The sequence below is a fragment of the Epinephelus moara genome, chromosome 2 (genome assembly GCF_006386435.1).
Source record: "Epinephelus moara isolate mb chromosome 2, YSFRI_EMoa_1.0, whole genome shotgun sequence".
In the NCBI taxonomy this organism is placed as follows: domain Eukaryota; kingdom Metazoa; phylum Chordata; class Actinopteri; order Perciformes; family Serranidae; genus Epinephelus; species Epinephelus moara.
Genome location: NC_065507.1, coordinates 44,078,765 through 44,089,884, shown reverse-complemented (window position 1 = coordinate 44,089,884; position 11,120 = coordinate 44,078,765). Strand labels below are relative to the sequence as shown.

Here is an 11,120-nt window from a genome sequence, read left to right as displayed (position 1 = left end):
ATACATGTGTGACAATAGTCATATGTGTATAATAACAGTAGAAGTATGACTAATGACTAATGATGGCAGCAGCAGCAGGAGGCATCTGGCAGGACCACGGCAGCAGCACAACCACACACGTCACGCTGTCCAGGCACCGCTGCGATATGAGTTAATCTGAGAGACAGTGGAGCACAAAGGCTCTTCTGATGTTTTAGTGATAGTGATTGTATTTATGAATTTGTATATAGCTACATTTATTGATTTGTATATATTTTGTGTTCACGGAACAGCTCTTAAGGTGTTGATGTTGGCAAGGACAATGGAACAATATATTAAAAGAGCTGAAAACTAACGACGCCTCATCAATACTTGTAAAGCAAAAAACCATGAATTGACCGGGGATCGCTACATAGTTAAAAGCCGGCGTTAGATCCATGGGTTTGCCGCCACTATGACAGCTACTGAAACCATCGAAACGTAAACATACAGTTCCACCTGAAGATAAAAACCGGCTTCCGTTGTGTGAAGTTGGGAGAAAGGTGGATAGAGAAATACCAAGACAGAACGAATGGAACCCTTCTGACTCAACGTCACTGATAAGCAAGGTTGTTACTTACGTGTAAATCTTCAGGTGTCACCATTACTGCTCTTCTACTGCTCCTATTCTTCTTCTTCTTCTTCTTCTTCTTTTTCTCCTTCTCCTTCTTCTTCTTCCTCCAATTTGCCGCCGCTACCACTGAGCTTCCTGTCTATGACGGAAACTGTCATCAGCAGAAAACCGAAAAGGCACCCACGTGGGGGGCTGGAAAATGACCAATCATAAGAGGGCCGGGGTCAGCCTTGGTCTCCGCCCCCAAAGTGTCAAAAGTCCTTGCTTCGAGCGAGCAGAGCTCCACCGCGAGCGAGCACAGGGGAGAGAGAGAGCGAGAGCAGGAGCGAGCCAGCGCGCGCATAACAGCTGCACAGTGTTGTTGTGCATGTCGCTGCTGTTTTTTACTCGCTCGCACCTGCCTCTGCTTCACTGTTGCTGAATATGTGCGCGAAGATCAAACAAGTGCGCGCAGCAGTTGAAATCTGCGCGCGTGACACGAAATAATTTACGCGAGAGAGAGATTTGCGCGTGTGCAGATGTGTTATCCGCTCACGCAACATGTGACACAAATGTAACGCCATACATCAGTCACACAACATGTTTTCTGTTACAGAATAAACCAAATCAGACAAATCAAACTTTAATCTATGAAATTCAACAAAAATGAATAGTTTATCTAAAACGTCATATTGGTGAGTCGACATCTAAACAAATCAGCTGTTAGAACAGGCCAGACAATATATAGCACCTGTAGGCCTTTGTTCTCCCTCTTCCTGCCTCATGCCCTGTCTCTGCCCTCCTGTATTCATTAGAGCCCACATTTGAGGTGGTCCTCCTGCCCTTTGACCACTGCTGCTTTGCCCATTTCTTTGCCCTTTTTTTGCTCACCTTTAGTTCAGTTTTTGCCCATATCATTTCATTATTTGTTTTGTTTATTATTTTAGTTGTTTTGCCCACAATTATTAATTTGTTCCTCAGTTACTTATTGCTTTAATTATTGTTGAACTATTGATTTGTGATTTAGTTTTTCCCAGTTTTGCCTATCATTTTGTCAAAGTTGTCCCTATTGTGTTTCCACAGTTCAGGTTTGAATTATTTACTATTTGTGTAGCCAAATGGACCTGCAATGGACCTGCATTTGTATAGCGCCTTTCTAGTCATCTAGTGACCACTCAAAGCGCTTTTTATACTACGAGTCATGTTCACCCATTCACACACACATTCATACACTGGTGGCCGAGGCTACCATACAAGGTGCCACCTGCTACTCAGTTTTAACACACTCACACACCGATGGAACAGCCATCGGGATCAGTTTGGGGTTCAGTATCTTGCTCAAGGATACTTCGACATGCAGCCTGGAGGAGGGATACATTTTTGTTTTTCTTATTATCTGTGAGTTTTCCTTATTTCAGGAGTGGAGAGCCAGATTGCTGAGAGGCTAGGTACCTGTGGTGAGGTCCCTTCACTTTTGCATGTGAGTAGTTGCACTGGGACACCGTAGACTGCACTATTTTTTTGAGGATCGTTGTGTTGTTTGCTGTGCCCACTTGTGGTGGGTAGTGGTAGCACCCCTTGGCACTCCTCTGTGTAGTCTGCCTCTCGACAAGTGGCCTCTGCTCAGTTTCCTATTTTTTTTTAATTTTGCTTATGTTGGACTGAGTTTTAACTTTTCTATAATTTACATTAAGGCCTTTTTTGGCATAAATTGTAATAAAGTAATTTTATCCACTGTCATTTTTGGATTATTTCTTGTTTATTGATAATCTTCCTCTTCCTTTTCAGGAGCTCCAGCCCCTGCTTTTTGTTTTGATCATTTTGCTTGTTATAAATAAAATTTCTGCTTTAATTGTGACAACACGTCTCAGCCTCTTAATCAGAAATGAACCTGTGTGCCTTAGCACCTACCTTTTTATAAACAATTTTCAAGGTACCTTAAAGTATTTCTTGGGGTGAAACTCCCCAGGTGGCATTGTCTGGCTTATTCCTTATTCTTCCCTTATTGATACCAACCCACTAAAATTTACCTCCCCCCTCACCACATTGTGAATGGTTGATCAGGTGTATTTACTTCATCTTCCGTAAGTTGTAGTAAATCGGTATTGCTTAGGAATGTGTCAATATTGTCGTCTTTTGATTTATGTATTGATGAGCATAGATTTGTAAAAAAAAATCTAAGGAGGTCTGATCCTATAGTGAGTGCCACCACAGGCAGTAGGAGAGGAGCAGGGACATGATTTTTTACAGACTAACTGTCTCACGTACTTCTTTCAGAATATAGAGACTATTTCAGCAAATATGACACAAAGTTATTCTCGTAAAAGATACCAACTGTAGCCTTAACTTCTTCACTAAGTGATTCCAGTGCTTCCCTACTAATGCCGCGTGTAATGTTGCTAACCCATGTGGGTACAGTGTCTTGGGTAAGTACCATAACCTACCCTATACAGGTACCCTAAACAACCTTTTTAAACATAAGTGTTTTTTGAAATGTTTTAATTGATTATGCACTGTGTGGTGATCACTCATCTCTTCACTAATTAGGTGCAGAGATGAGTGATCACCACACAGTGCATGCTGCTTAAATTTTTGTCCGACTTGATCCTGACTCACTCTGACATGATGCAAAGGTAGTGACATGAGTTGAAGGTGGTTGCAGGTCTCAGAGCCAGGTGCCCTACTCTCCACCACTGCAAAACCTAAGTGCATGATAGGACACACCTGGCTTTCCCCTTATATAAGAGCTGATTAGTTTAAATGCCTTGTATTTCTTTCATCCCATGTGTTTTGACTATTGATCCATGTTTTTAATTTCTTTATATCAGGATGTGAATTCAGTTTGGACATGTCCAGCAATCATGTCTGGAGTATTGCTGATTTATGGTCTGCATGGTGACTGGTGAGAAGTGTCTGCAGTAGGCAAACTGATATGATGACATGCCATACAGGAAAATACTGGCCTATCAGTTTTATGTTAAACAACTGAGTAATATGGAGTTTAAGATAAATGCTGTCATGATGCTTTTGTCTTTTCCTCCTGCTGCCGCTGTCTGCACTTGACTCTTTCCAGGCGAGGCCAGTCTGTCAGGTTGTGCAAGTGTGCAAGCAAATGTGAGAGTGCAGATAGCATTTTGACAGAAAAAAGAAACACTGTGAGCAGGTGTCCAAGCGTTTAAGAGGTCAGAAACTGACAGACGTTAAATAAGTGAAACTGAGTCAGTACTGTGTAAATCTTGTGGATAAAAGCAAAAATGCAGATATGTTTATTGAGTACAGAATAGTTTTGTTTGCTCAAAGTTTTTGCATGCCAATATTTTCCCTAAAAATGTAATTTATGTACTAGGAGGAAAGTATTTTCCTGTGCACAAAATACCCCATCATGCTCAGAACTGACACACAAATATAACTCCATACTTTTAACCAACACATTACTGAAGTAATGAACTTTTATTGGTTATGACTATATTACTCTGAGACACACCATACATGACAGCATCTTATTAGAGGTCAAAGCCCTAAAGCACATGTTCTGTGTGGTTAGAGGGATGATAACAGAGACAGAAACAGCAGAATGACCTTCCAGCTCCTTTTCACACCACTAGTCATTGTTTCATCATTGGTTTCCTTTAGAATTTAGTAAACAGATTGGTTTTTGGCCTAAATGTTTCCTTCTCTCTTTACCTTAACCTGGGCTTCATCTTCATGAATTAGGAGGTGAAAGAAAGGGACAGATTGCTGCCTGCTTATATGTCCAAAGCATGAAAGTACATCACTAAAGCCCAAGTTCTTGTAATTAAGAATGGACCTAAATATTTAAGTATGGCATTAAAATCTAGTAGACTTTATTCACTAAATTGTTTGTGTGTCTCTCTGTAATTACCTGACAGGTGGTGAGGAAGATCCAGTCATGTGGTCTACTCTTGTTTCTCCTCGTGTTGAGGAGGGAAGGGTATCAACAGGTATGTATGAGGATTAACTTGACAATATAATCCTTTCTATCACTACCTTCCATCTTGCATGGGTATCATAATAGACATTATGTCTTTTTATATCAGGACAGGCACAGGTGACCCCTTTTGTTTACATGGTACCTGCTGGTGAAAAGTGTCTTGACATGTTTCGACTGTCACTTCAGTCTTCTTCAGAAGCATCATCTGACGTGCGTCATGACGTGTCTTTATCGGCTGATAGTATCCCGGAGGCGTGACCAGCCTGGCAATCCGATTTGGCTCCTTAAAAACTCATTGTCTGGTAAAAAGAAACTTTCTACACTTAGTCTGGTAACCTGTTCAGGGTGTACCCCACCTGGATAGGCTCCAGCCCACCAGCGACCTCAAACAGGATAAGCGGCTGATAAAGACACGTCATGACGCACGTCAGATGACGCTTCTGAAGAAGACTGAAGTGACAGTCGAAACATGTCAAGGTAAACTACATCTCCTTAAAAACTCATTGTCTGGTAAAAAGAAACTTTCTACACTTAATCTATTTTGAGTAGACAAAATGAACCTAATTACACTATATAGGTTGCCAGACTATCACACGACTAACACATAGAGACAGACAACCATTAACACTCACACCTACAGCCAATTTAGGGTCACCAATTAACCTAATATGCAAGTCTTTGGACTGTGTGCTGATGCAACAGGGAGAACGTGCAAACTCCACACAGAAGGGCTCTCCCACCCTGGGTTCCGAACCAGGAACCCTCTTGCTGTGAGGCGACAGTGCTAACCACTTTACCGCCGTACCTACTATTAGTAAATCAATAAATTGCTTGACTTAAACCAAATATTACCACACAAAAGCTATCTAAAGAAAACCTCAGATTTCTCCAGCAAAATCGCTGCTTCTCAATTCTTTTCCCCCTCTTTTTTTACAGCAGCCTCAGGATGATACTAGATACTCTAAACCCCTTTGTGGTTCCACACACACACTTACTCACATGCGACAAAATGAAAAAAAAAGTTGCTTGGGTGCAGTGCAGAACAATAGAAATGTTATCCTCAGCAGAGGAAGAGGACACAGAAGGTCCCACCCACAGTTCAGCATCAGTCCAGGCGAAACAGTGGGTGGTCCCAGAGATGAAACCAGAGGCCTGTACTACGAAGCCAGTTTAACTTACCCAGGATATCTTCTCGTTATCTGGTCTGACTAACCCTAACACTGGCCGTCTGGTTGATAACCACCTTTGTAGTACTGGTTGTCCAGAGGCCTGTACTACAAAGCCAGTTCAACTTACCTAGGGTATCTTTTCGTTATCTGGTTTGACTAACCCTAACACTGGTCGTCTGGATAACCAGTGCTACAAAGCTGGTTATCAACCAAAGGCCTGTATTACGAAGCAGGATTTGAAGTTAACGAGGTAACTATGGGGTTAACTCTGGATTTACAGTACTACAAAGCTGGTTCTCTTTTTACTGGGATAAATCACTGTGGTAACTAGCTAAATACAGTGGATATTGAAGATATTGATGTGGATGAAGACACTTCTCACGTACACAAATAAATTGCCAACATGCCAACAAAAAATTCTCCACACAATGCAAGCACTAATCAGAAAGTACTGAATGAATAGAGTGAACTTTTAAAATTTTTTGAAAAACGCACAGACGCCTAAACAAGACTTGACATCTGAGGAGAGGACCCCAAATATGTTTTTTGGGCTCTTTTGTTCTGAACAGATATGCTGTTGTAGTCAAGTTTTGTTCAGAGGTTTTGAGGATTATTGCACTAAACATGTACAGCGAGGAGGCCAGTCGGCAGGCCGACTTGACAGGTGGAGCAAATCTGGAGGCCAGCCAGGAGGCTGACATGACAGGAGGAGCAGATTTGGAGGCCGGCCGGGAGGCCGACGTGACAGGCGGAGCAGACCTGGAGGCCAGCCAGGAGGCCGACATGACAGGTGGAGCAGGTCTGGAGGCCGCCTTAACAGGTGGAGCAGGTCTGGAGGCCGGCCGGGAGGCCGCCTTGACAGGCAAAGCAGGCCTGGAGGCCGACATGACAGGCGGAACAGGTCTGGAGGCCGGCTGGGAGGCTGCAGTGGCCCAGCAGGGTCAGCAGGGAGCAGAAGCAGCTCAGAAACCTGGGTCAGTCCCAGCACAGCACAAACAGGAACTTGGGAGCACTGTAGCTCAGCATGGATAGGTACTTGGGAGTGCTGCAGCTCAGCATGAACAGGAACTTGGGAGTGCTGCAGCTCTGCACTGACAGAATCTTGGGAGCACTGTAGATCAGCATGGACAGGAACTTGAGATGTGCTGTAGCGTCTCAGGAACTGGAACTTGGGAGAGCTGCAACTCGACACAAACAGGGACTCAAGAGCACTGTACTGACACAGGAACAGGAGCTTGAGCCGGACCGCCGACTGGACTGTGGGTGCAGGAGTCCACACAGTTCATCGAGGTAGTCTGCTGTTTTCTGTCAAGTAGCTGTCTGTTAGTCACTCACTCTACAGCAGCAAACAGCACTTCGAAATAAAAACCTCTGTGCTTCACTGCACTGAAAAATGAAGTGGTTTTTTTTTTTTTTTTTTTTTTTACAAACTTTTTTTTACAAACATTTGTGAGTCACCTGTGGTCCATTCAGAACAGACAGACAGACCAGTGACCCACTTTTGGACTGTGACCCACCAGTTGGGAACCACTGCTACAGGACCTTAGACAGATATTATTTGAATTGCTCTTGTAGAGAATATAGTAAGATTTGTAGAGTGATCCCTTTACCATTGATTCAGTCAATCCAAACATCTTAATCATTCAAATGCTATATCAAGCTTGCCATATTTACTGATTACCTGAATGATAACAAGTGTAATAACCAATATATACGTGCCGTTCTGAAGTCTGAAGTGATTATAATAGAGGTTTGTTTATTCAAGTGCCTGGTGTGGAAACTTTTTCTGTTGCGAATAAAGCACACTCTAAATGTCTTAAATGGCCTATTTCCCTAAGGTCTAAGAAACCCATTTTAAAAGAATTGATAAGATTAACCAGGTTGCAGATTATTTCTTCAAAAAAAAAAAGGTGGAAACTTTTAGTGGACCCTTGAACCTTTTGTAATGTGACAGACCAAACATTGGAACATGTTTTTCTCATGTCCAGTATCCAAATTGTTGTGGTTAGATATTTGGAGCTGGATATTGTCATGTCCAAGAAACATTGTTAAGTTAATTTAATTAGTTTTTGTCTTGTGTCTATGTTGTCTCACGATTTCCTGTTTTATTTTGAAATCTTACTCTCCTCTCGTTCCAGGCAACTTGCTCCTTCCCCTGTATGTTTTCCCGCTGGTCTGATTGTCTGCCTCGCCCCTGATTGTTTCCACCTGTGCCCTTACCTCGTGTGTATATATTGTCTGCCTCTCTTTTTGTCCTGTGCCAGTTCGTCTTGTCCTTCGTGTCAGTGAACCAGCGTTGTATCCATGCCATTTGCCATTGTCAGGTCTTGTTATTTTGATACTTTGTTCATGTTTGATTTCTGTTTGTTTTTTCCTAGTCATAGTACAGCCTCAGTAGAGTGATTTTCTGTTTGTTTTTTCCTAGTCTTAGTACAGCCTCAGTAGAGTGATTTTCTGTTTGCCTTTTCTTTGTCTAGCTTTTATCAGTGAGTTTTATTTTCTTAAGATATAGCGTTTATTTTGTAGATCATTTTTGTTCTTAGATTAAGTATAGGTTTTCCTCTGTCTAAAGTGATTTTCATTTGGTGTTATTTAATAAATAATTTTGATTTGTACTTGGAGTCTCGAGTCATGCATTTGGGTTCAGGTCCTTGTTCGGCCATGACAGATATCACTTAATAGATTCTCAAACTATGGTAGTACGCGAAGTCATAAATATATTTTTTTAAATTAAATTCATTTGAAAACATATAACATCATCAAATACTACAAAACTTAAATGAAAATACATTAAACATAATAATTTCACATTTAATATAAGTTTTGTATTTCCGTTATTTTTGTCTCTGCTATTTAGTCCCGTTCATGCACTTTGCGCATGTGTGCTTGAGACACGATTCGTTATGAGTTCAAGTGTGCCCGGATATATAAACAGAGGTAAAAATGTAGAGACTGAAGATGAGTGGTTCAAGAACACTACAATCGTGGCTCCAAACTGGAACTATCATGAAGAGGACTGCTGTTCAGGAGGAGAATATTTGGAGCAGCTGTGTTGAAAATGAAGTGGAGGACTACAGTGAACTGAGCACAAATGCTAGCGGCTACTCAAGAGGCCCCGGTGAAATGTCCACAGCACCCAGGTGGAGCAAAGATGTAAGGAAATATGACTCGAGTTATCTCACATTTGGATTTAGTAGTCACGGGACCGAGGAGGAGCCGAGGCCGCAGTGTGTGGGATGTGGTGAAGTCCGCAGTAAAGAACCCATGAAACCAGCGCATCTCAGAGGGCACCTTTTAATGAAACGCGCTGCACTGGAAGATAAACCATTGGATTTTTTTCTAAGAAAGCGGGACGTACTGCAGCAGTCCAAGTCCACAATTCAGTCTTGTGATACACCCATAGCCAAAGCATTGGAGGCTTCGTACCATACCAGCCTAGCCTAGCAAAAGCCGGTAAACTGTGTCTGCCATTAGCCAAAGAAATGACACACATCACATGTGGGGAGAAAGCTGCCAAACAGTTCAACTTGGTGCTGCTTTCAAACGACACAGTGTCATGGAGAATACGCACCATGACAGACAATGTTAAAAAGACACTGACTGAGCGCATTAAAAGAAGTCACTATTATTCCCTCCACCTGGATGAGACAACCGATGTTGCAGATTTGGCTAATTTGCTTGTGTATGTCACTTGTCCGTGTGATGGATTTTCTTTTCTGTCACCCACTGGAGACTAGAACTACAACTGAGTGTAATGTAGTGAGTTTAAAGGGACTAGTTAATGTTGCGCAGTGATCACAGATTCAAGGTAGCCCACACTTTGGCCAAAAGCATTTTGTTATATTTCTCCCTCTCCCCTCGCTGGAAGCGCCAGACCTCCCGCCGCCCGCTCCTGCCGCCCGCTTCCGCCACCCGCTCCCGTCTCAAATACGGAGGTCTCCCTCTCCGCTGAGCACCCACGGCGCACACCCAGCCTGTTAAATAGCCTGTAACCATGACAACTGTGTGACACAAACTCAGTGCTTTAGTGATTAGATAATGTCGGGCTTGGTCGGGTTCAGACAGAAATATGCGGCCCGTGCCGCACTGTAATGGAAATGCACGTGACATTTTTTTCTTTCTTTTTTTTACAATCTAGGAACCGTTTGCAGGAACTGTTACGCCAAATGTGATGGAACCAGTTCCGGAACCGGAACTTTGGACCCGGTTCCAAAAAAGAACCGGATCCGGATCCCAACTCTACTATTAGCGCTGGTGTTCGTGAATTAGACGTTGTTTATCAATGAGGCTCATTTGCATAGAAAGGGGCAATTTTTGTGGCAAATAAATGCATATTACCTCATTTAAATACGTCCAAATAACACTGGGCACCGAGACGCAATCTGCTTGGCAGCGTTAGTGGAGCATTTCACCCTCTGCGTGTGCTTTGTGAATTAGACGGTATCTGTTTGCTCCATTTTTACCGGTTTAGCGGCCGCAAAAGCCACACAATCCTTTGTGAATTCGGCCCTCAGTGCACTATGTTGGCAACTTGTCTGTGTTGATTGTATGTATGTATGCATGTATGTATGTGAGTATTGCAGCTGTACTGCCCAAGACGAATTTCCCCTGCGGGACAATAAAGTTTATCTTATCTTATCTTAACTGAACCAGCTGACTGGTGTGCCCCAATGGTGCCTGTGCCAAGAAGAACTGGACGAGTGAGAATATGTGTGGGACTAAACCGCCTCAATGAACCTGTGGAGCATGAAAAATATATTTTGCCCACTCTGGATGACATACTCCCCGAGCTTGCTGGTTCAAGTGTGTTCTCACTACTGGATGCTACTACGGGATTTTGGCAAATCCCATTAGATAAAGACAGTGCCAAACTCACAACTTTCATCACACCATTCGGAAGGTATTTCTTCCACCGCCTTCCATTCGGTATCTCAAGCGCCGCAGAAAACTTTCAAAGAGAGAAATTCCCTTCTCAAGAACCACAAAGGTACAGCAGCTTTCATGGACAACATAATAGTCTATGGAAAGACCCCTGAGGTGCATGATTAACGCCTTGAGAGAGTACCACAAACACTTAAAGATGCTGGGCTGAAGCTCAGTGAGGAAAAATGCAAACTGAGACAAACTCAGATCCAGTTCTTAGGCCACATTGTTGACAAGCACGGTGTCAGACCTGACACCGAAAAGGTCGAGGCTGTTGGGAATCAACATATATTTACCTCACACGGTGGCACCAAATATGTTGGGAATCAACATATATTTACCTCACACGATGGCACCAAATATGTTGGAGTCAACACACTAGGCTTCACACGGAGGTACCAAATATGTTGGGGTTAAATTGGCTATCGGAAATAATTAATAATTATTATTAATAATTAATAATTATGTTAAATAATGTGACTTAATTAACATTAAATCACCTCGT

The 11,120-nt window shown here is 42.6% G+C and overlaps 1 protein-coding gene across 8 annotated transcripts in view; it reads left to right on the top strand.

The window, feature by feature from the left end:
- Positions 1-11,120, top strand: part of LOC126397432 (Na(+)/H(+) exchange regulatory cofactor NHE-RF3-like) — a 268,248-nt gene that overhangs the window by 146,395 nt on the left and 110,733 nt on the right. For all 8 annotated transcript variants that reach the window (XM_050056262.1, XM_050056252.1, XM_050056269.1 and 5 more), the window contains one exon: positions 4,462-4,533. In XM_050056262.1, coding sequence (XP_049912219.1) covers positions 4,462-4,533 — 72 coding nt within the window. The remainder of the gene's footprint in view (positions 1-4,461; positions 4,534-11,120) is intronic.